The sequence below is a fragment of the Nicotiana sylvestris genome, chromosome 1, assembly GCF_000393655.2.
Source record: "Nicotiana sylvestris chromosome 1, ASM39365v2, whole genome shotgun sequence".
Taxonomy (NCBI): domain Eukaryota; kingdom Viridiplantae; phylum Streptophyta; class Magnoliopsida; order Solanales; family Solanaceae; genus Nicotiana; species Nicotiana sylvestris.
In genome coordinates this window covers 141,953,745-141,979,805 of record NC_091057.1, presented here as the reverse complement: position 1 = coordinate 141,979,805, position 26,061 = coordinate 141,953,745, and the positions used below count along the sequence as shown (strand labels likewise).

Below are 26,061 nucleotides of genomic sequence, written 5' to 3'. Positions count from 1 at the left end.
CTTGATGTCTGCATCAATTTTGACTATATCACCATCTCTTCTGTACTTCAGACATTGATGCAAAGTAGATGATACCACCCCATTCTCATGAATCCAAGGACGTCCAAGCAATAAGTTGTATGATGTTTTAACATCTATGACGTGAATCAGGGTGTTTGAATTCATCTCACCAATGGATAATCCTACGTGGTTCATATCTATGGCTCGTTGTCCCCCTTGGTTGAAACCTTGGATTATTAGGTTACTTTTTGATAGCTCATCGATAGAGATCCCAAGCTTTTTTAGCACCATCTTTGGCATGAATTCCAGGAAAGAATTCATGCAATGTGATGGGCTTTCGGAACTTCAGTGATAAGGCACTATTAATCTTCTTGTTAATAGAAGATTTGATATTTCTTGCTGATTGTAGCCTATTTGCATTACTCATCATTACTCTTGAATTAGGAATTCGTAGCCTCAAAATTGCCTGATGTTTTCGCTTCTTGTGAGTGACTAGAATCTAGCCCTCATCGTTTTTGTCTTTTGAGCGATTGTCTAGCTCTAGTGAACCTTCAAGAGTTTTCCTTAGAAGATCAACTTCAACGGGCTCGAAACTTCCAAATTGTAAGAAGGCAGTGCTTGACACGTTATGCAACTTTGAATACTTCTTTTCCTTGAGCGCGACACTTGCATGATTTTCTTATGCTGTTTCATCCATGTCTATGATGATTTTTCCTTCACTTACAAGAGCCATGATTTTCTCCTTCAAGACGAAGCATTTCTCTATAGGATGGCTAATGACGCGATGAAACTTGCAGTATTTCGGATCGCCAACTTTGCCAATTTCCTCTGGGCTTTTTGATTCAGGGAGATCGATGACTTTCTTGTCCAGCAGTTCATCAAGGATTATGGGTACGTCTGAATCTGGAAATGGATAAACCTTCGCCTCTAATTCCTTCAAGGTGGGATGACGCTTCTCCTCTTTGGGATATTGACTCGGGGTCTTATCCTCCTTCACTTTTTGCTTAGTAGTGACCTTCACAGAAATTTCTTTCACCGCCATTGATTCTTTGGTTTGGTTTTTTGATGCAATATTTTTCTTGAACTCTTTTTGATCAGCAAATGGAGATGCCTTTCCATGACTTTTAATGCTTAACTCCATGTCATGTGCTCGTGTTGCGAGTTCTTCAAAAGTTCGCGGTTTGATCCCTTGTAAAATGTACAAAAGTCCCCAGTGCATTCCTTGAATGCACATCTCCACAACAGATATTTCTGAAAGGCGATCTTTGCAGTCCAAACTTAACGCCCTCCAACGATTAATGTAATCTACCACGGGCTCGTCCTTCCTTTGCGTGGTGCCTGTCAACTCTATCATGCTTACAGTTCTTCGGGTACTATAAAAATGATTGAGGAATTCCTTCTCAAGTTGCTCCCAGCTATCAATGGACTCGGGCTCCAAGTCAATATACCAGTCAAATGCGTTCTCTTTCAGAGAACGAACAAATTGTTTTACCAAAAGGTCACCATGCATTCCAGCATTGCTATAAGTCTCGACAATATGGGCAATATGTTGTCTTGGGTTCCCTTTGCCATCAAATTGACGTAGCTTTGGTGGTTGATAATTGGTGGCCATGATTAAACAATCAATCCTCTTAGTATAAGGCTTAGAGTAGTACGAACTTTGCGATGGTCCGCCATATTGAGCTCTGATAGTGTTTGTTTTCATGTCTTGCAATTGTTGGACAGATAACGCTGCAACTGAAGTAGATTGCTTTTCCTTTTGAATGTTTAACTTTGCAAATGATTCCTCAACAGCTGTTTTCTGGGAGGTGAAGACAGGTGAACGAAGAGGGACATGGCTCAACTCTCCAGGTGCATAGACCTCCAATTTGTTCATGAGTTGAGCGATTTGAAGGTCTTTGTCTTCAACAGATTTCTTCAAAACCTCTATAGTTTGTTCCATCATGGCAAACTTTTCGTCCACGTTAGTTGCGTCAGTCATCAAGGCATTGATTTTCGTTGAAACTAAAGAATCCACCAAATCCTCAAATCTGCCAAGGTTTGAGGCTATTTGAGAAAGTTAGTCAAACATCGAAAATGGGTTGTTGCCCCTAGAGATTGCGTCTACGAACGTCATATGAGATCTACTTTTCTTTGCCATCTCCAAAGAGGCGAAGTATTCGGATCCATCCAAGCCACTAGCCTTGAACTTACTTCGAGTGATTGGGCCAAATGACTGAGCTCAGTGGATGCGGCAACAATAGCATCTTTGCATGGAACATCACACTTGCGGAAGGCCATTGTAGCAGTAGATCTGAAGTTTGTAGTTTTCAACTTGAAAGAAGGAGAGATGAAAGGCAAATTGGTCCCACTGGGCGTGCCAAAATTTGTTCGCAATAAATTTTCGTAATACGAAAAATAAACTGCAACAAAAATAATATGAAGAAAAAGTGATTTTATTGATAAATATTTGTGAGTATAATTCTATGTATCCCTTGATTCTCTTCTCTAAAATTCTCCGTGATTCGAGGGCTTGAGAAGTGTCTTTCTCGAATGTAGGATGATGCAGACCTCCTTGTGATGTATTTAATCGCCAAGAACGTCGAGCAGCACTTTGTTGTGACGGGTTGATCTCCAAGAAGAACTCTGTTGATCACTCCTTTGTTGAAGAACTACGCACTTGATGATTGATCTCTCTGTTTGTGGATGCCTTCACCAATTGCGGAGTGTTCTTCTCCAACTCTGAAAAATGTCTCCTGAGAGTTATGTAACCCCCTCTATTTATAGTTGTAGAGGATGGACAGTCAAGTTGCATAAGAACTCTCTTGCTTGATTCTGATTGGGCCATGTCATTTTAGCCACTTGGCGACTTGTGGTTGGTTCTTGCTTTTTGACTTGGATTGCTACATCATTTAACACGTGGCATCATCTTGTTGGCTTTGGATTTGACTGGACATGCCATGTCACTTGACACATGGTACGAGTCTGGACCTTAAGATGAAGAGAACTTTGGGCTCGACAATAATAAAATGGACTAATTTAACTTGTAAATCCCAAATTAATCATTTAACCCAATTGAATTTAATCCAAATTTTATATGGATTAGACCCAATAAATTTTATATGTCTACACTCCAAAAAATTAAATTAAAATCAAACTTTTGAAACTCTAATGCATGGAAAGAGACTCATAAACGATATGGGGCAAAAGAAGTCAACAAAAAAGTTAATAGGTGATATAGAGATACAAGACTTCTAACTCTAACATGACCTTATTGTTTAACCTTTTCAAAGGGAACCTGTTAATATTATCGTATTTTTGTGCAAAGAAAGAAAAGAAATCCGTCGAAAGAAGGATTAAATTTAACCATGACAGTTTAAGAGTATGCAAATCAACTTTTTTTTTTAATCGGGATTTGACTCCTTAAAAAAAGACTTTGTTTTTAGATTGATGGAGAAAATAGGATAGTGTTTACAACAATATATTTTAGCTTAATATGATTAAGTTTGATAAAAAATTAATGTGAGAAGGTTGGTATCTCATTACATATATTATACTAGTACTCTTTGTATAGGTCCAAATTTGGTAACAACGGTAACGGATAAGCAAGACATAGGACGATGTCGACCACGACACAACAACCGACGGTTGTTCAAATGAAGGCCGACGACTAGAAGCGGCTAGCTAAGACAAGATAATAACGGTAACTTAAACTCAGACAGAGACAGGAAGAATATTCCTTTGGATATTCTTCATGTTGTACTTTTTAGGGTTTTTGGGGCATGTCCCTTATAAATAGGAGGAGATAGTGAACAATGAGTGGATCTGCCTTTTTGAGAACTAATAGATATTGTAAAATTTAGAGAAGAATATACGGAAGAGTTATCTTATTCCTTTCGTTCAAGCATATGTTGTTCAACCTTTATTCATAAATCTCAAGACCCCATATACATATTGATTGCTCATTTTTCCATGACATTAGAGAAAGGAAGTACCCAATCACACAATCATTAGGGGACAGTTCCTTTACACTATAATCCTTATCATTCTTGCATTTACTATACATTTACTACATTATATATTTCATCAATCATAACATATTATGCTCATTATTTAATGCTTCTAAACTCTACTCGCAGTACAAGGATTTCCCTCAATTTAGTGTAGGATTTATTAAGAATTCACCAATAAACTTATTACTAATTGGTTTAGTATTTATTCGCTCAAACACTCTTTTCGATCGTTAAAATAGGAGATGGTTAAAATATAAATTTGAAAAAGTCACATTTATTGAAAGTTCATCACAAAATCTTCAATTTCGGAAATCTTCCAATTCATTTGTTCATCGAGAGCCAATTACCCTCAGCGTGGTCCACCGTCTCTAGCATGGTTAAGTGCTAACGACTCACCGGCGGGGTACTCTCAGACGAATTCTCCGACCAAATTTCCTATAAGGCCGGGTCCTTGTTTTACAATCTCCTATCGCGTTCCTCTTCAAACATATGACAGAAACAAAGTGAAAGAAGAGATATGTTGGGAATTTCATACGGAGAGCTATTTCTCTTGCTTGGCGCTACTGCTGCTCTTATTGGTACTCTTTCATTTTTTTTCCAGTTGCGTTTAATATGTGAGTCCAGAATATTATTCTGCGACTTACTCCCTTTTCCCATTTTTAGGTGTCCAAAATTGTATTTAGAGGTCAATTTGACCTATTTTAGGGTGAGATTTCAAGTAAATTTTGAAGGTTAACAGTAGGTAATTTTAAAATAGGTTTAAAATGATCCATTGAGTAATTAAGTTTTGATTGCAAAAGATAATGCAAACTATCAAATATGCTTGTTATAGCTGTGTTAAGGAAATTAATCACTTTGTTCAATGTAATTGCTACTGGGTGTTGTTGATTTGTGCATATCTTAATGGGAAATATTTTGTTCACTATATGTGTATGCGTGTGTGGGCGCTGATGATATGGTTCAACCTTTTAAAAAAAGTAATTTATGTTCTTAGGACCTAAAGATTTGCCAATCATAGCAAGAACAGCTGGCAGATTTGCTGGGCGTTCCATTGGTTATGTTCAATTGGCCCGTGGTCAATTTGAAAGTGTTATGCAGCAGTCTCAAGCTCGTCAGGTTTCTTTCTTACTGCCTAAATCTGCCCAATATTTTTTGTTTAAACTCCTAGTGTTATAATGCATTGGTATGACTAACTTCAAACTTCCATTTTTTTTATATATATTAAGTTCAAACTTATTGTACTGCTTCATAAAGTTCAATCTGCGTTAAATGATTAGTAGGTGTCTAGTGTCCATGTAGCTGTTTTCCCTTTCGATTTTTAAGGCTGAGGTTTTGCATCAAGACTAGTACTGATATAGAATTTGTTATCGCTCTTAAGCTGATTGACTAAATTTTGCTTTGTGTTGCATAATAGCTTATTAGCTTGAAATGAAATGTTACCACTTGTTATTTTATCCTTCATCTCGATTTTTTAATCAGGTGCATAAGGAACTGCAAGATACCATTGCTCAACTGGAAGCCATACGTCATGAAATTCGAACTATCTCTTTTATGAATCCTGGTCCAATGACATCGAGGCTAGTAGACAGCACCAACACAGCAGCTGCAAATAACGCTGGTATTTCGTTGTTCTTTTACCTTACATGGTTGATTTTTGGCTTTTTCATTAGTTCCTCATTTATTCTTCTTCTTTGTGACGCTGGAAAAGTTTATTCTTCTTTGTGACTCTGAATTTTTCTTTTTGGTGATACAATTGAAAATGGACCTAAAAAATCTGAAATAGAGAACACCATAGATGAAAAGGGACCTCAAATATCCGAGAAAGAGAACATATTAGCAACTATCACACCTGAGGTTTTGTTGTTTCTCTCACTATTATTTTCATTATCTTTTGCTTCCTTTTCAAATGGAAAGATTTATGTGATTAATAATTATCAGGACTATAGTTCAAGGAAACCTTTGACCGATATGCACAGCCAAGCTGCTGCTTATGCTAGATTGGCTGAAACGACACCTTTGAAATCCATTTCTATAGATAAGGAATGTCTGAGTGAGCTGACTGATGATTCTGGCAGTATTATTGTGCTCCCTGTCTCAGCAGAGAGTGCAGGGTTGTTGCCTAAACGTAAAGGTAAGGAATCATTTCCCGGATTCTGATTGCCTCATGTCTCTTTTTCAGTTAGCCCATTGGTCCTATTATTCTGCATACAGAATAGTTTTCTGCTGTTTGGTAATTACGTACTTACCATTCGTCCTTGTAAATTTATGTGCATTTCTAAAGGTTCAGGACAGGATCTCTGCAGAATCCTTTGTCAACTCTTGTAACCTTGCTTTGCCCCCTTCGCGTGAGATTATATAAGGTAGGATAGCACTTGATGTTGCTAAAGTGAGGAAGTTTCAAACGAAGGAGATTAGGTGTGGTTCAAGCTAGTAGATTATGTCCTTTTTTATTAAATTTAATTTAATTGGCCAACTCCATTATTATCCTTATAAAAAAAAGTCCAACTCCATTATTAGGAGAACTAAATTAGCTCATTACCGAAAAGTTGAAGGTATTGTGATTATTTGATGACCGAGAAATCCGTCTGGAGCCGATCCTTTGGACCAACCGCAGCCTTCGAAACTCGGTGGATAATGGGCCCGTCCCTCTACCCTTCCCCACTTAAATACCAGGCTTTGCTTTGCATGGTGTGGGGTCTTGAACCTGTGACCTAAGACACAAATCCACCACCCTTTGCCACTTGAGCTAGGCCCTGGGGGCGAAGGTATTGTGATTAGAATTAGCTGAAAGCACATAGAATTCCTTTTTAATTGACGTTCCTACATCAAGAATCATGCTCTGTTTATATGATGGTGATAGGGTGGCAGGTGTCAGTTATATGACAATTTGATCTTTTTTTTGAATAAATGGTTGTTTCCAGACCAGCTTGTCCATACCTCGAATATTGCACCTGCTATTTTCTAGCAGCATAGTGCACCGGGCTGCCCTTTATAGTTGCCTGGTTACTCTACCCACCAAAGCTTAGACAACAACAACAACAACTATCCAGTAAAATCCCACAAAGTGGGTTCTGGGGAGGGTAATGTGTACGCAGACCTTACCCCTACCCCGACAGGGCAGAGAGGCTGTTTCCGATAGACCCTCGGCTCAGAAAATGGAAATAAAAACAGGAAAAGACAATTCATTAGTAACTCCAGTAGAAACCGTAATAGTAACAGAAGCATAACAACCAAAAGATAAATGACATGCAATAACAGTAACCAGTATCTAAGGCCCGGGGCTAAGATAAACAACAAGGATAGTGTGGATTCAACATAAACTGCAAGCCATCTAAGCCCAATCCTAATCCAACCCCGCCTCACCCCCGGTATGAAATAAGGAAAGCTCTACTACCCGCTAACCTACAACCCTAATGCTTGACCTCCAGACCTTCCTATCAAGGGCCATGTCCTCGGAAATCTGCAGTCGTACCATGTTCTGCCTGATCACCTCTCCCCAATACTTCTTAGGCCTCTCTCTACCTTTTCTCGTACCCACCACGGCCAACCGCTCACACCTCCTCACCGGAGCATCAAGCCTTCTCCTCCGCATGTGCCCGAACCATCTGAGCCTCGCTTTCCGCATCTTGTCATCCACAGGGGCCACGCCCACCTTCTTCCGAATATCTTCGTTCCTGATCTTGTCTATCTTAGTGGGCCCGCACATCCACCTCAACATCTTCATCTTTGCTACCTTCATCCTCTGGATATGGGAGTTTTTAACCGGCCAACACTCTGCCCCATACAACATGGCCGGTCTAACCACAGCTCTATAAAACTTACCTTTGAGTATCGGTGACACTTTCTTGTCACACAAGACTCCAAATGCAAGCCTCCATTTCATCCAGCCCGCCCCTATACGGTGAGTGACATCTTCGTCGATCTCTCCGTCCCCCTGAATCATCGACCTAAGGTACTTGAAGCTATCTCTCTTGGGGATGACTTGTGATCCAAGCCTCACGTCCCTGCCTACTTCCCTCGACTCAGCGCTAAACTTGCACTCCAGGTACTCTGTCTTAGACCTGCTCAATTTGAAACCCTTAGATTCGAGGGTCTGTTTCCAAACCTCCAATCTCTCGTTAACACCGACCCTCGTCTCATCAATTAGAACTATGTCATCAGCAATTAACATACACCATGGCACATCCCCTTGAATATGGTGTGTCAATGCATCAATCACCAAGGCAAATAAGAACGGGCTAAGCACAGAGCCTTGGTGTAATCCCATAACAACCGGAAAATGCTCCGAGTCGCCTCCCACAGTCCTAACCTTAGTCTTAGCTCCATCATACATGTCCTTGATCGCTCTTATGTAGGCTACCGACACGCCCTTTGCCTCAAGACATCTCCAGGGCACCTCCCTAGGGACCTTGTCATACGCTTTCTCCAAGCCAATAAACACCATGTGCAGATCCTTCTTCTTATCCCTGTACTGTTCCACCAACCTCCTAATAAGGTGGATAGCTTCTGTAGTGGAGCGACCCGGCATGAACCCAAACTGATTGTCGGATATAGACGTCGTCTTCCTCACCCTCACCTCAACCACCCTCTCCCAGACTTTCATGGTATGACTAAGTAACTTGATACCCCTATAATTGTTACAACACTGGATATCACCTTTGTTCTTGTACAACGGTACCACTGTACTCGACCTCCACTCCTCCGGCATCCTCTCCGTCCTAAAAATTACATCGAACAATCCAGTCAGCCACTCCAATCCTGTGCTACCCATACACTTCCAAAACTTAACCGGAATTTCATCTGGCCCGGCCGTTCTACCCTACTCATCTTACGCAAAGCCCCTACGACCTCCTCCACCTTAATGCACCTTAATGCGCTTGCAATACCCAAAATCTCGGAGACTCTCCGAATGCCCCAAGTCTCCTAGCGCTATATCCCGGTCCCCTCCTCGTTTAGAAGACCATAGAAGTACGTCTGCCATCTCTGCTTAATCGGGACTCTCCCATCAATACTCTACCATCCTCGTCTTTGATGCATCTTACTTGGTCCAGATCCCGGGCCTTCCTCTCCCTCGCTTTAGCCAGCCGAAACAACTTCCTGTCCCCGCCTTTCTCCCCCAATTCCTCGTATAAACGACCAAACGCTGCATTCTTAGCCTCCGTGACCGCCAACTTTGCCTCCTTCCTTGCCACCTTGTACCTCTCTCTATTCGCTCTCCTCTCCTCCTCGCTTGTGCTCCCTGCCAACTTTGCGTACGCTACCTTCTTCGCCTCCACTTTACCTTGGACTACGTCATTCCACCACCAGTCCCCTTGGTGCCTGCCAGAAAAACCCTTCGATATCCCTAACACCTCTCTCGCCGCCTCCCTCATATAGTTCACTGTCGTTGACCACATAGTGCTCGCGTCTCCACTACTCCTCCAAGCTCCCATAGCGGATAACCTCCCTTCCAACTCCTAGGCTTTATCCTTGGTTAAAGCTCCCCATCTAATCCTCGGTCGGCCACGAGCATACCTCTTTTTCCTCTTCATCATAATGCCGATGTCCATCACTAAGAGCCTATGCTGAGTCGCGAGGGTCTCTCCCGGGCAGGGGCGGACCTACGCTAGGGGGTGGGGGGTCACGGGCACCCGTTGGCCTCGGTAAAAATATTGTATATATATTGTATATATATAAGTTAATACAGGGAGGACCCCTATAAATATATCATGCGGCACCCTCAGTCACAAAGACTGGATAGAAGAGTTGGTTTGTGGGAGTAGCTGCCTTCTTCAAGACACAGGTTCGAAACTCAGGTCCAACAATCAATTTTTATTTTTTGATTGGGTCTCATTCGGTCAGACCGTCAATTGAATCTTAATTCCGTTCAAAGGTTAAAAATACACGCCTACTCCTTTTTCTCTCTCTTTGACATCAGGTTATTTCTTCTAAACCCAAAACAAATTTCATCCTTCACTTTCACACGTTTCTTTCTTCAGGGATCAAGCAGCTGCCGAATCTTTTTCTGGGTAAGATTTTGAAAATTATACTTGGAATTCTCCATCTTGTTTCCACTTTTCTAATGGTAAATTTCAGTTTCGAATTTAGGGTTTAAAAAAATCCCTTTTAAAATACGATTGAGAAGGGGCTTAACTAGAAGGTTTTGCTTGCCTCTTATTTGTGTCTTGTTCTCAATTTTGGCTATTCTATTTTGATTGAATCTCTGAATTTTCTGTAATTTTTCTTGATTTTGTTGAGGCTAGTAAAGTCTTTGATTTAGGCCCCAAAATTTTGAGGCCCCAAAAGTTGTACTTCTTTTAGTTTTTGAATTCATTGTTTGAGCGGACTTAACCTAGTTGGTGTGCTAATTTTTTATCTTAATAAATTAATTTCATAGGTATTTGAAGATTTGTGCTAATGCTATTTGAAATATTATTTCAGTGAAGTGGATGATTTGAGACCAAATTGTATTTGGATTTCAAGGATACCTTTCAGAAATTGGTAAGTGATTCTTCTATCTTTAATAAAATAATAATAATATAGTTATGACTTATAATAAAATAAGGAGTGTGATTAATCATATTAAAAATATTGTTTTGCTTGGCATTGTTGCTTTGTAGGAAGTTCTCTTGATGTGAATTGAGATGGACATATTTTTGACGAGGTTTAATTCCTCAACCAAGTTCTAGTTGTAGAGACAATTCCTCCCATCTTGTAGAAGAGTTTGATGTGAAATCACTTAATACGGACCCCGGAGAGAGAATACCCATTGATAGATATAGCCCTAGAATACGGGATGAAGTGAGAAGACACTACATCCAAAGAGGGCCCTGCCAACCAGATCACAAATTTCCTAAAACTTTATTTGGGAAGAAAATGCGCCAATTTAGTTCGGGTTGGTTTAAAGGTTCGTATTCTAGATGGTTAGAGTATAGTGTGAAGAAAGATGCCGCATTTTGTTTATGTTGTTATTTATTCAAAAATGATTACGTTAGTGGAAGCACAGGTGACTCTTTCACAAAAACCGACTTTAAGGCTTGGAATAAAGCAACCGAAAGATTTGATCTACATGTTAGTGAAGTAAGTAATCTCCACCATAAGTGCTTCAACAATATGCTAGACTTGTCAAATCAATCTCAATCAATTCAAGCTGCTTTTGAAAAGCAATCCGATCAACAAAAAACTGAATATCGAATTCGTTTAAATGCCTCAATTGATGTTGCAAGGTTTCTCTTGGACTTTGGATTGTCTTTTCGTGGTCACGATGAAAGTGAATCTTCAAAAAATAAAGGCCTTTTTCTAGGGCTTTTGGAATGGCTTGGAAATAGGCTTCCAGATGTAGATAGAGTTATATTAAAACATGCTCCAAAAAATGATATGATGACTTCGCCAAAAATTCAAAAGGATATTGTGAGTGCTTGTGCACAAGAGACCGTGAAAGCTATAATTGATGACTTGGATGGAGATTATTTTGGGATATTAGTTGATGAGTCCAAGGATATTTCACACCATGAACAAATGGCCCTTGCTTTGCGGTATGTTGACAAAAAAGGCCAAGTGAACGAGCCATTTATTAGTCTTGTTCGTGTTAGTAATACATCTGCAAAGTCGTTGAAATAAGCAGTACTTTCTTTGCTAATGAAACACATTAAATTCATCCAAAATACGTGGACAAGGCTATGATGGGGCTAGTAATATGTAGGGAAAGATGAATGGCCTTAAAGCTTTAATTTTGCAAGAAACTCCATGGGCATATTCTGTTCATTGTTTTGCACATCAATTACAATTGACGCTTGTAGCTTTTGCTAAAAAACACAAGGAGGTTGAGACTTTCTTTGCTATTGTTACTAGCGTGTTGAATATAATTGGAGTTTCTTTTAAACGTAGAGATCAACTTCGGGATCATCAAGCAGAATTGTTGGAGCAATTGTTAGAGAGTGGTGAAGTTCAAAGTAGGAAAGGATTAAATCAAGAGCGGGGACTTCAAAGGCCAAGTGACACTCGTTGGGGATCACATTGTAAAACATTGGATAACTTTGTTATTTTATTTTCTTCTATTGTTCATGTGCTTGGGGTGATTGAATGTGAAGGTGATGTTAATGATAGGTTGCAAGCAGAAGCTTTTTCGAGTAAAATTAAAGCATTTGAATTTGTTTTCTTGCTTCACTTAATGTTGAAAGTGTTGATAATGTCAAACAAGTTGAGCAAAGCATTACAGAAGAAAGATCAAGATATTGTCAATGCCATGGTATTTCTTGATATCACAAAGGGAAGGTTGCAAGAAATGAGAGATAAAGGATGGGAACCATTGATGGATGAAGTATATTTATTTTGTGCAAAACATGATATTTTGGTGCCCAAGATGGAAGAATTCTATATTCCTGGAAAGTCGAAATGTAGGCCTTCTAGTGTTACTTATTCACATCACTTACGTGTTGAGCTTTTTTATGCCGTGATTGATTTGCAACTTCTGGAGCTTAATATTCGTTTTGATGTTGTGAGCAGTAACTTGCTTCTTGGTATGGCTAGCTTGAATCCAGCTAACTCATTTGCTAATTTTGATAAGGAAAGAATAATGACATTGGCCAAGCATTATCCCGATGAGTTTGGTGAATTGAAGCTTCGAGATCTTAGTTGCCAACTTGACACTTTCATATGGCATATGCAACATGGTGGCCCTAGGTTCTCTGATTTGAAAGGAATTGGTGATTTGGCGAAAGCATTGGTTGAGACAAATCTTGTGGAGACTTATTCACTTGTTTATTTGCTTGTGAAGTTGACTTTAATTTTACCTGTCGCAACTGCAACGGTGGAAAGAGCATTCTCATCTATGAGGTACATCAAAGATGAATTGCGTGGTAGTATTGGTGATGCATTTTTAAATGATTGTTTAGTTTGTTACTTTGAGAAGGAAGTGTTTGTAAATATAAGCAATGATGCTATTATTGACCGTTTTCAAAATATGAAAACGCGTCGAGTTCAACTATGAGTGGACAATATACTTTTGTTATATTAGTATCAAGTTAATGATATTTGATAATATTGATGTTTTTATTTTGATGATAAATTATCATAGTCATTTCAAAGAGTTACACCCGAACTTTATTGTTGGTGATTGGCATACTAAAAACAATGGTTCCCCCGTAAGGCTTATATCCTGGGTCCGCCTCTGCTCTCGGGATAGCTTTGCAATCCTTGCACAACCCTCTATCACACCCTCTGAGGAGAATGTAATCAATCTGAGTCTTCACCGTCGAACTTTGGAAAGTAACCAGATGCTCCTCCCTCTTCGGAAAAGTCGAGTTCGCAATCACCAGCTCGAAAGCCTTAGCGAAGTCTAACAGCGAAGTACCTCCTCCGTTCCTATCCCCAAGGCCAAAGCCACCATGCACCTCGCCATAACTACCAGCAGCCGACCCAATATGGCCATTAAAATCCCCTCCAATAAATAACCTTTCAGTAGGTGGAATACTATGCACAATCTCGTCCAAACCCTCCCAAAAGCGCCTCTTAACCTCCTCATCCAAGCCCGCTTGCGGCGCGTAAGCGCTAAATACATTGAGGGTGCACTCACCAATCACCAACTTAATAAATATTAGCCTATCATTCACTCGCCTAACCTCAACCACAGTCTTTCTAAGATCCCTATCCACCAAGATACCCATTCCATTCTTACCCATCACGACTCCAGAGTACCACAACTTATACCCGTCCGCATTCCTCGCCTTCGACCCTGCCCACCTAGTCTCTTGGACACAAGCTATATTAACCTTCCTCTTCTGGAGAATCTTTGCCAACTCAATAGACTTACCCGTCAGCGTGCCTATGTTCCACGACCCGATCCTCAATCTACAAGCTCCCTCTTTCCCCTTACCCTCCTTGCCTCTCGTCCCATCCACTGACCCCCTCCCCACCCCCTTCTCACCCCCGGCACCCCTCGAGGACATGACCTTACTCTACTATCCCAGACCACAGCCACTATACCTACGACAAACTCTGGAAAACACTAGCACAGACCCAAACTAGAAAATAATAGGTAGCAACTACAAGTACTCTAATAATATGCTTAAAGTGATGCTAACTAAATAGCTCCAATTTAACTAACACAAAGAAAGAGACAAGAAAGCGGGAGGTACCAACTCCCGATGGAAGGAACCTGGAAATATGACGATGCACCCGAGGTCACAGAAATCTGTCGTGCGTCCTTCCAACTCCTGCCAACCTTTGCACACACTAGCCGGTGATGCTACGCTCTACTCGCCCGTATGCTCGCGCTTGCCTGTGCAGCCGCAACTAGTTCCCTGAAAAATTACACACAACCACCACGAAACCAATAGGGAGGGGGGCTGTCAACCTGTCCACCCCTGGACAGAGTCGAAAAGGGAGGGACACCAAGGGGAGGGGGGTCGCCGGACAGAGGTCGCCGACGGGGCAGCTAGGGTTTCGGAACTGAAATTTGGGCTCAAGAAGGGTTGGGGAAAACGATCAGCAGGGAAAGAGAGACGAGTTTATGGGGATAAGAGAGAAGAAAGGAGTGAGGAGAAAGAAGAAAGACAGAGGAGAGGCGCTAGGAGGTCGCCGACCAGAAATTCCGGCGTTGAAACAGAGAAAAGAGAGAGAAGGGGTGGAGAAAAGAGAGTAAAGGGGTGGAGAAGAGAGCCGGGGGGGGGGGGGAGGAAGGAGGGAGAAGAGTGGGAGAGAGAGGCTGGCTTACTTGAGGTTGCCGGTGCCGGAAAATCAGAAGGCAGAAGAGAGAGCACTAGCGGGGAGAGAGAGACTTGAAGAGAGAGAAAGAGCCGTTCCAAATGACTCAGGACCACCAAGGCTTAGACAGATCGAAAGAAATCATCTTGCATTTTTTGTCGATGCTAGTTATGACAATTTTATCCTGCATTAACTTGATATTGGATTTCCTAGAAAGAAAAAGAATTAGGCTTGCAATTTCCCTCCCAAAACCCACATCTAGACGGGCTCGATGAAAAAATAGGTTTAAATATTTACATGCTTCGTAGCTGCAAACGAAGAGTGGATTTTTTTTGAGAATCAACTCCAATCTCCTATCTACGCCCTGTGCGCGTACAACAGTTTGTTTTATGGTTTGTTGTGAAATTTCTTCCTTTGTTGTGTTAATTATTTTCTTTTTTCCCAAAAGATGAAGCAAAAGGGTCTGACATTGTGTTAGAAGCGATACTGGAGGCAGAAGTGGCAAATAATGCCAAAGAGTTTTTCTCACAGCCACAAAACCAATTAAAAAGTGACTGAAGAGGTAAAATGTACTCCCTTTGCTCCGCTTTTTGATTGCCTTTTATTCTTGAATCACCGATCAGGAGCACATGCATATGGTTCAGTTTATTTGTTGGGCTAAACATGGAAGCCGTCATAATTTAATGCTAATCAATTGTATGTGCGTCATCTCCTTGCAGTTATGTGAAAAATGAACTTATAGCTATGATCTTAGATATGTATATGCTCTTATTCCAGGTACATTTGAAGAAGATTTGCGCATTAGAAGGCAGAGATCAACTTCATACCAAGTGAGCATGTCAGCTGTGGATGAAATATTTCCATGGAAAAACGGATGATTTAACCCCAGTTCGAGTATCTCTGACTGTGGTTTTTGAGTCTTCTACCTGGTCTGTTTTGATATCATGGGCATCTAAAGAACATAAGATCCGTGTTGCCGCTAGGCATCAAAGTCATATTGTTTGACAGATGGTAGTCGATGACATATACAAATAAGAAATTTCAGTGGACTTTGATTCTGGAGTTCTGCATATTTTTAACGATTTCTAAATTTTGTTTTGGACCTACTTGTACGAGGAGAGGATACAAAAATGTCTTTGAAATAGACGTTTGACCCTCATTAATTGATCAATGATTTGATTGACTCGATTATTCTTGCCATCATTTGCATGATGTTAACTTTTCCATCAAATAGTCAGAAGTTATACACTAAACAATTACTGTATTGACTTTGAAAAATCACTTTCTCGGTCAAATTGATCATAAAGACATAAAATTTCAAATTTGAAGGATTTATAAAAAATACCCCAAAAGAATAATTTAGGCAAAATAAAATATACAACAATGGCTATTTGGAAGAACCATTGTAAACTAAAGAGATAAAGAGGTTGGAGGGTTTTTCATCACTCATAAACTTAACAATATCACTATGAAATTATTACTTTTCTATTTATAATTAGAGGAGGATTTAAACTTTATCGGTTCAACTTCTAGATTTCTAACATTGAACCCATTATATATATATATATATATTTAAAGTTATGGGTTTCTCTAATATTTATTGTAAATTTAGTAGATTTTTACATATAAAATTATGCTTCGTATCAAAAGTATTGGGTTCGGATAAATTCAGAAAGCCAGATCCGCCCACGTTTATGGTAGTACAAAACCAAATTTGACTAGATATTAAGAAATTGATTCTTATATGATTTTGACTACAAAACCTAAGTAGACGTGAATTAAAGAAACTAACAAATACTAAATTATAAATTACTTTGGATTATTAATTAATCATGATTTAATTCCAACAAAATTCACTTTCTAACTCTCCGATGATTATGATCAATTTACTTGAGATAATATTCTCAATTTTTGAATCTAATTAGGTTGTCAAGTTGAATAAAAAATTTGACGATTGGCACCAAGAGATGTGGACCAGTGTGGTGGAATTGATGATATTATTTCACTCAAAATTAAGAAAAAAGGGCGCAAAAAAAAAGTAGACGATCCCACAACGACGACCAAATTACAACGGGCATTTGCATCTATACCTGCTTTTTGGGTCACGTTTTAACTTATACCTGCTTTGCAAAAAAATTACAAGTATACCCACTTTTCGCGTAACTTAGGCATACGAGCCTAAAGTAGCAAAGACAATCACGCAAATTTCAGCATTCTAATAGACGGGCCTCAAGTAGCAAAAATTGCTGAACCAATTGGCTGAAGTTTTTGTTTGTAATTGCTGAATTTAAGCATTCTAGCAGCTGAAGTTTTGTTCTCTATTTGCTGAAGTTTTTGTTTGTAATTGCTGAACTTAAGCATTCTAGTAGCTGAAGTTTTGTTCTTTATTTGCTGAACTTCAGCATGTTTTAGCTGAAGTTTTGTTCTATATTTGCTGAACTTCAGCATGTTTTAGCTGAAGCTTTGTTATGTTTGTGATGAACTTCAGGGCTGAAGTTTGTTTTATATTTGCTGAACTTCGGCATTCTTAGAGCTGAAGTTCTAAAACAACAATGACAAGTTGTCATTAAGATCCAGTTGCTATAATGAAATTATCAAAAAATTTGAAAAGCAATACTCCTATAAAACAATACCATTTGTAAAAGTATCATCTTTCAATTGTTGAATGTTGGGAGAAAGCTAAAATGGTCAGCTTTCAATTGTTGAACGTTGACAGTATTGTAATTGCTGGACATAGCAGCACCAATAGCAGCTGCAGAAAGTTCATCCCTATGAACTGAAGTTTCATAGTAGCACCAACAACAGAAGAAAGAAGAAGAAGAAAACGAAGGAGGAGAAGGAGGAGAAAGAGGGCTGAAGTTGTTTAAAAAATGGGTATAAGTTAAAACTTTTAAAAAAAAATGAGTATAGGTTAATGGAGGCGACCAAATAGGGCGCCCCGTGCAATTTTTACAATTACAACCGCAAATGCAATTACACCAAAAATCGGTGGCTTAAGTGTGAATAGTTCTTTTGCCTTACCCGCATCTGAAACATTTCCTAAATCCAGCCACTTCATTCTTACAGCAGGCCGTACTTATACCCCGTGCGTTGCCGCTATATGTCTTCATCTCCATTAGCAAAAAGTTAAAAGTCCTGATGTTATGACATCTTTTCTAAAAGCAACCCACTTCATTCACTCCAATAACAAGCTTGAAAATCACGCTTTTCCTCACTCCTATAATAATACCCAAAGACTCAAGATTTCAACTTCGGTCAAACCTCCCATGGCTGCTCTCAGCACCACACCAACTGTTGGACTTTCTGAAACTTTCACTCGATTGAGGAAACAAGGCAAAGTATGACTTTCCGTCTCATTTTTCTTCTTCCCAAAAAAGAAGAATTTTTTTGTGGGTTGTGATTCCTTTGTTTTGTATAATTCTTAGTTTTTTACGTGTTTACGCTCTTGAAGGTTTATTAGAGTTGGGCATTGGTTAAAGAGATGATAATTTGCTTTAATTGGGTTTCCAAGAAAATCTTGGATTTGATAGTTAGGTGTGAGAGATTTCCGGTGAGTAGTTTTATCTGTAGCTCCTATTCAAACTATGAAAATTAGTGATAAATGTACAGCAGCCAGAAGCTTATCCCCCAAAAAGAATTTTCTTACTGTTAGAGAATTTTCACCTGCTTTGATTGAATTTCTGTTTTGAACATTGATTGAATTGGAAAAAAACAAACACTCCCTTGGAAACTTTTTATTTTTATGCAATTGTTTGTTACTTTGGTGGGTAGTTGTCGAGGGTAGAAAGATGTCTTCTTTCATGGCTTTTCTGTCAAAACGTCGAGCTGCATTTACCGTTCAAAAGTATTTCTAGTATTATCTCTGGTTTTTTAATTGAAACTCAATTTTTTGTTGCAAAGGTGGCATTAATTCCATACATCACTGCTGAGGATCCTGACATGTCAACAACTGCAGAAGCACTGAAACTGCTTGATCGATGTGGTTCGGATATCATAGAACTAGGAGTACCTTACTCTGATCCATTGGCTGATGGTCCAGTCATCCAGGTTTTGATGAAGTGATTAGTGCATTTTAGTCCTATATTTTGTCCTTTACCTCTTGTATATCCTCATTCTTCTTTACTTATCTGTTTTCTCAGGCTGCTGCTACAAGATCACTGAGTAGAGGGACCAATTTTGCCAAAGTCTTATCAATGTTAAAAGACGTAAACCCCATAGCCTCGAATTTCTAGTTAGAGATTAACAAGCTGTAAAATCACCTGTTAACTATCTAGTGCAATTGTAGATACAAACAGTCCTTAAAATTTCTTTATTGATGGACCTTATGTTACCGACTGGTAGTAATTATGATTTGATTTGTTGTCTGCTTGCTCGGTCGCTTTGTTTATTCTGGCATATTTTGTCAAATGTCTTTTAAGAAATCTAAAATTATTTCTCAATATTTGACGGGTTGTGCCTCAGTTGTCCTGTCCAATTGCCTTGTTCACATATTATAATCCAATACTTGAGCGCGGTACTGAAAAGTTCATGGCCACTGTGAGAGATGCTGGTGTACATGGTAATTTTAGTTTTGCAATGTTAAATTATCAGTGTGAGGAGTGATAGTTGGACAAGTTTAATAGACGAGTGGATGATTCGGTTGAAGCCACTTACGTAGCTTGTATATATTGTTTCGATACCGAGTTCATGTTTATTAGTAAAATATTAAGAGTTTCTAGTGTGAGAATGCTTGTTCCTGTATGATATGCTCCAAATAACATGAAATCTCCAATGATTCTTCATGTATACCTTTATTTTGACGTGAAATTTGAACTTTTTTGCTTCTGTTGTTAGATGTCCTGGCATTTATGAGAACTGTTTAAAATGAGAATTTATTTTGGATGAATCGATGACTACCAATCATTTAGCACCTTATAACAGGTTAAGCCCTAATATTTTTGCAACTTGAAAGCTAGTGTTTTAATTTTGGGTTCCTTTTCCCCCACCAGTTACTGATTGGTTTTGAACTTCTGATAATGAGGCATGTCTTATCGCATGCTTTTCTTTCTTCCTTTTCCTTTCTATGTTAGTATATATCTGCACTAAAACGAGTGAGTTTTTGGTGTAACCATGAGGTCACAGTTAGTATTAGTTGGTTGAGATCTGTAAGGTATCAAACTTTTTTTGACGTGGAGATTCTCTACTTCTGGTATACATAAGGGTTTACTTCCCGCAAATCAATAAAAATATTAAGTACTTTATCTAAAGAAATATTTGCACTAAAACGATTGAACTGTGTAAAAGTCTTCTATCAATTTCCTAGAGAAAAGCATTTTGTCATCCAACTTAGTACATCTTACAAAAACTGCAGTATAGACGCGTTGTAAGTAAAAGCATAAAGTTTTACAGATAGAAAAAGAAGCTGAAAAAACCTGTGGTTGATGCAACCTTTATGCTATTTTGCATGGTAATTGGAATTTCCCATCTTAGTTTTGTTCCACCATCTTGTCTGTAACATTTGTTGGTGGAGATGACTTATACCTTAAATAAATGTTGATTGGTTTGTACAACAACAACTGCACCTTAGTTCCAAACAAGTGTTGATTGGTTTGTGTGGGTGCATATTAGCTATTTCCTGGAAATAATTGAAGATTTGCAGTGAATGAGTTTTCTTTATTTCAGTTGTTGCATTATACAACATGGTGCTGATAATGCGGTCTTCTTTCACGCCATTGACCTAGTCTTATGTTTTCTTCGTTCTGACTTGTTAGATGACTCGCTATGACAATTCTGTGTCTTTTCAGGACTTGTTGTTCCAGATGTCCCTCTTGAGGAAACTGAAATTTTAAGAAAGGAAGCTGCTAGGCGTAATATTGAATTGGTTAGTCTTTGTGCCAAATATCTATCGCAATTTCCAACACTCATGAGATGCCCCAAAGTCTCGACACACAATTTTCTTCATTTGTCTGTTTAAAAATAAACAAATCCTTTACCTCAGTCCTTAGGTGTGCAGTTAGTTTCACGTGATATATCTGCTTCGTGATTACATAGCAAATTTACTTAGTCTATACTCCACTCTGAGTCACGAGTAATTGCCTTTATGTGATTTGCTCATGCTCATGGACATGCTTACATGTGTATAGGACAATAGCATACTATCATTTACTAGAAAAGAACATTTTTGCCATCTGGGTGAATGCAACAGATGTCTTTGAAGTTTGATAGATATGACTCTTTCAATCAAATTATGAGGCTATTATTTATGTTGCATGAGTCATGGAGTGCTTGGAAATGGTGGACAATGAATTTCTTTGTTGGTAGAGGGTGGACTCATAGAGTCTATATTGATGATGTATCAAAAGGAACAATTTCTGCAGGTTCCTCCATTAGAAGAGGTTATCAATTTTGTTTCATTGTTTTGTCTTCTCTTGTTTTTATTCGAATTTCTTTGTCTTATTCTTCTTTGGTGACCTTGATGTGAATGCTTAGTGATATTGCGAAATTTTTCCTCTTGTTTGGATTGAGCATGTGGCATTTGATCATTCACCTGTACTATTTTTCCTCAATGAAAACATATTTGCCTTATCCTAGTTTCCCATTTCAAAAATTGAATTTTCATTTTTCTTTAGGTATTGCTTACAACACCGACTACTCCAACAATTCGCATGAAAGCCATTACTGAAGCGTCGGAAGGATTCGTGTATCTTGTAAGAACTTCCCTCTCGTTTGGTAGAAAGCTGTTTTAACCATTACTGTTTTTGCCGTTTGCTTACAAAGAAGGTGCAACATTTTCAGATTTTATTCAATGTCTTACCCTCCCTTTTGTTTCTTGGTCCTCGCTCTGGAATTTATTCACTTTCAATTATGCACACGTGGTTTGAAAAATTGAACCAATATTTATGGATATTTCTAATGAATTCGTTCACTTGAGATATGCTGGTAACAATCTCTTTGTTTCGCTTCTATTGTTGCTAGTAAAAATTTATTATTTAGTTCTTGAACTTGTAGGTGAGCTCAATTGGAGTTACTGGAGCTCGTGAATCTGTCAGTTCGAAGGTTCAATCGCTCCTGATCGACATTAAAGAGGTTTGGCTTATGCTTCTTATAATTCTCACGTCTTCCATATAATGCCTAAGCTAATGTGTCTTAAATTCTTATGTTCTGCATGATGGTCTTCCAGAAGTTGGTTTGATATATAGTTCAAAGATACATATCTCGGCATAGTAGACTTTCTCTTGAAGGACACCAAGAACATTGGATGGAAAATTTTCGCTTCTACTTGCTTCTTTAAATCTACTTAACTTGCTCATTCAAACTTCAGATATTATCTCTCTTTTCTTTCTTTTTCCTTTCAAATGTTCAGGATGTTTCTTGTCTAATTAGAATTGCGAATTCATCCTTGAATTTGAGGAAAAAATCACCAAAAAAGAAAATTTATGAAGAAAAAAAAATCATCCTTGGATCGAAGAAGTGTCCATTGAATTACACAATATTTTACTATTTTTTGGCAGCAATTTATAGAATGCAGGCAGGGGCTTCCTTGGACTTAACCAGGTCCTGCTGCCTTCTGAAACCACTTCAGACTCCAAGGATTAAAAAGAATGCTGAGCACCATCCTTGTGCTGTGATTGCTCAGATCTTGGTCTAGGGAAGTCCGAGTCATCTTAAGTGAAATCTGAAAGCTCCGATTAGATTTTTACAATACACATGCTCAATCATGAGAATTTGATTCTTGGGTCAGATTCAGTTTTTTGAAAGTAAACAAAACAAGTTACCTTTTGATTATCATTACCCAATTTACTTGGATGCCTGCAATAAAACATGGGTTTGACCTCTCCGAAGCATCTCCCTTTTATTTCCCCCCAAGTTTTTAGGCCTAAATTATTGAGCCCGTGGGAAACTTGTCCTTTGCTCTTTGACAGGCAACATCTAAACCAGTGGCTGTGGGATTTGGTATATCAAAACCCGAGCACGTCAAGCAGGTAAGCTTTTCAATGACTTGGAACAAGGCTTTCTGAGAGTTAAAAAATGGTTATTTATTATTTTGCTTTGATGCATGTATTGCAGGTGGTAGTGCGATGGTAAGAATACTAGGTGAAGCAAAATCCCCCGAAGAAGGCTTAAAGGAATTAGAGGTCTTTGCGACATCTTTAAAATCTGCACTCTCTTGATTTGATGGTAGAATAAATTATTTTCATTTCTTCAAGCTTGGCACTTCAATTTTGAAGCTCCAGCTCATAGAAGCAAATTGATCTCCAAATCAGATTGTCTGATTTAGGCTTTAAGATTTTGACATTCATACTCTAGCTTATATTAGTTGCAGAATAATTCTCTTGATTTTTTGTATGGTAATTCAAATTTAGTACAAAAACATATTTCCTCCCATATAACACCAGCTTCTCAATGTTGAAATTTCACAGCAAATCCTAATAATGGCAATTCACAAGATACACCCTTTTCTCAGCATCTCAAACTATTCGTCTTTTCTTTTTTTTTTGGTTATCCCATCGGTATCTGGTATCCGCATTGGGGGTAAAGAGCTCCTAACAAAGGCGACTTCATACCTAAGGTTCGGACCCGAAACCTTTGATTAAAGATAAAAGAATACTTACCACTCCACCACAACCTTTGTTTGTTATTTCCCCCCTCTTCTCATAAGAATATATAGTTCATACGATAGAAGAAATTGAATAACTCCCTAAAATCTAAGCAGTCAAGATGTATGATCAGGTTTCGTTTATTACGATCTGTCTTCTACTCGATACTTCAATCGGGTTCTCGTGTCTGCTCCAAAAGTTGGGCAATTTCAATTCGCATCATAACGTTCAATCAACTATGCTTCTATCCTAAATATTCTCTGCAGATAAACAGAGAGAATTTATCAACTGAACAACAATATAATAAACTTAGAGCAAAAGAGTTTTTAGACTTGAATCTAGTATTGATGTGAAAATAGAATTCCAGAAATTGAATTAAGAATTTTCCTCAAAGTTTTGCAGACAGAATACGACTTAGAAACAAACAGAGCAACACAAAGATTATTAACAAATAATGTGTCAAGCTGCAAATGAACAATACACTTAAACAAGAACTTGAGAGGCTAGAAATTAGAGTATGGAAGGATAATCCTCAAATTTGATTGCTGTTTTAGGAGTGTCAGCTTCTTTTTAAATGAAATTAGACAGAGACCAGAGTAATAAACTTTAAATTCACATGGTTTCATTTCAATAATTAGAAACATGCATATAAGTCATCTAGTCTATACTAAAGGAATTGATCTCTTAGTTTTGAGTCTTCATTAGGTTGAGTTTTCACACGCCATGGATAAAAATGCAAAGCTGCACTTCTTTCAATGTCTTTTTAATGAAAATTAAAGGAAAGATTTGGAACACAAATGAAGAAATCTCCATGTAATAACCCGAAATATAGTTGTATGGGTCCAAATTTGGACGACCACGACTGTTGATGAGTACGACAAGCGACGAGATCCTCGTAGTTTGACATCACTGCAGGGGACGACAGACGAGAGAACAAGAGAACAAGAGACCGTACAACCTTCGCAGTAGCGTAGGTCCATTAGGGGGCATTAGGAATATTCTTTCGAATATTCTCTATCATTCGTCTTTTAGGGCTTAGAAGGGGTTTGTCCCTTATATATATAGCGTAAAGACAACCTTGTAGAGGGCTTCTTCTGCATTTTCCCCTACTAAGAACACTTGCTTATAAAACGATTAATATCAGTATTGTTCGATCATTCTTGATAAGGTCAAGAAATATTATCCTTTGATTCATCTCGTATATATTTTGTTCTAGAGATTATTATACTTAGCTAAGATTTACCCATTCATTTCCTTAAGTTGATTTATTCAAAAAGATCCCAATATCTTTTGAGTCAAATAATTTGGCGCCGTCTGTGGGGGTTTCTATAGCTGAGATTTTAGTTTCGTCTAGATCTTTGAAAGAAATAATCTCTTCTTAGCCTCACAAAGGCTAACAATGGAAGGAAAGGGAGAAGCAAGGTTAAAGGCAATAGTAGGTGTCACGAACAACCTTCTGGACTCCCTCAACGAAGTCGGTAGGGAAGACAATGAAAACGCAACGCCAAGTGCTACACCTAAGGGAGATATCTCACCCCTCCCGCACGAAGGTGCGGCTGTCTCGCACGAGAGGGAAACCTCAACATCCGCAGCAGGAGAAGCACCACCGGTTGTGAAAAGGCTATTATAAGAGTGGTTGACAAACACCTTGAGCAACATACTTGACAAACCCACTCAAAGGGATATCGGAGGCACAATACCCGCAGAAACTGCGACTATCGCCGATGAGCCAGAAACTCCACGCACAGGTAACACTCATACTGTCATTGATGCAGGTATCGATACACTTGCGGCCATCTTAAAGAAAATGGAAGATATGGAGAACGAGAACAAAATGCTCCGTGATTAGATGAAATAGCATCAGGAAAGGGTCGATAAATACCAGGCGCTCCGAAACTGCTACCAAAACGTGATGTAGGCCGGATTGTCGAACAACCATACAGTGAAGGGGCGGCTCCCCACTCTATTCCGAAAACCTTTAAAATGCCTCCATATTTGAAAATATATGATGACACCACGGACCTGGAAGATCACTTAATCCACTACGTCACTGCAGTAAAGGGCAACGATCTATCGAAAGAACAGGTGCCATCAGTGCTGCTAAAAACGTTCGGCGAAACCTGACAGGATGAGCGCTGACATGTTATTCCCAACTACCCGCATGATCGATATCAACGTTCGAAGAAATGACAGATAAATTCGTTACCGCTCACGCCAGAGCGAAAAAGGCAGAGGCCAGGGTAAATTACATCTTCACCGTCACGCAGACGACAGGTGAGGGACTTCGGGATTTCCTAGCCCGATTAAATAGGGTAAGAATGAGCCTACCAAACATATTAGAAGGGATGGCGGTAGCGGCTTTCCAAAATGGGTTAAACAGAAATGGGTCAAAAGCAACCAAAAATCTGCTAAGTAGACTCATGAAGTACCCTCCCACTATGTGGGAAGAAATCCATAATGCCTATTGTGCCGAAGTAAAGGGCAGATGAGGATGACCTAAATGGCCCGATCCAACGGCTAACATCGGTCCAAACTAAAACTAGGAGAGATCGCCGCAACGATGGTCGAAGGGACCAACTATCCCGTTTCAATCGAGAAAGGCATCAACCCTATATCCTAACATCCAACCCACCTCCTCCACGATATGTAGACGCCACACCGCCACCTCGAAACGAAAGAGGTATGCCTCAATTGTTATCTGCTCATAACTTCTGTGTTTCTCCTTCAGAAATAGTGTATGCACTAGAAAAGCTCGGCACAAAGGTGCAGTGGCCGCAGAAAATGAAGTCAGATCCGAGCACTAGGAGGTC

General features: G+C 39.1%; 1 protein-coding gene and 1 pseudogene across 13 annotated transcripts; both read left to right on the top strand.

The window, feature by feature from the left end:
• Positions 1-4,163: 4,163 nt before the first annotated feature.
• Positions 4,164-15,863, top strand: LOC104236221 (uncharacterized). Of its 13 annotated transcripts, XR_011405832.1 has the most exons (8): positions 4,164-4,570; positions 4,987-5,108; positions 5,472-5,610; positions 5,776-6,123; positions 6,274-10,000; positions 10,413-10,472; positions 10,592-10,635; positions 15,124-15,191. XR_011405832.1 is itself a non-coding variant. In XM_070168568.1 (7 exons), exons 1-6 carry the CDS (start codon positions 4,510-4,512, stop codon positions 15,231-15,233), a joined length of 696 nt encoding a protein of 231 aa, XP_070024669.1. In that variant the 5' UTR covers positions 4,173-4,509; the 3' UTR covers positions 15,234-15,237; positions 15,453-15,863. The 13 variants fall into 13 exon arrangements, 10 of the variants coding, with proteins under 10 accessions (XP_070024678.1, XP_070024662.1, XP_070024676.1 ...); XR_011405831.1 differs by lacking the exons at positions 10,592-10,635; positions 15,124-15,191 and adding an exon at positions 15,453-15,863; XR_011405829.1 differs by lacking the exon at positions 15,124-15,191 and having other exon boundaries at positions 10,596-12,090.
• A 1,694-nt stretch (positions 15,864-17,557) lies between these two features.
• Positions 17,558-23,022, top strand: LOC104236222 (tryptophan synthase alpha chain-like; annotated as a pseudogene).
• The last annotated feature ends 3,039 nt before the right edge of the window (positions 23,023-26,061 follow it).

What these genes read in the sequence shown, in the direction of transcription:
- LOC104236221 (XM_070168555.1), top strand. Translation starts at nt 11,680, where the DNA reads ATGAATGGCCTTAAAGCTTTAATTTTGCAAGAAACTCCATGGGCATAT.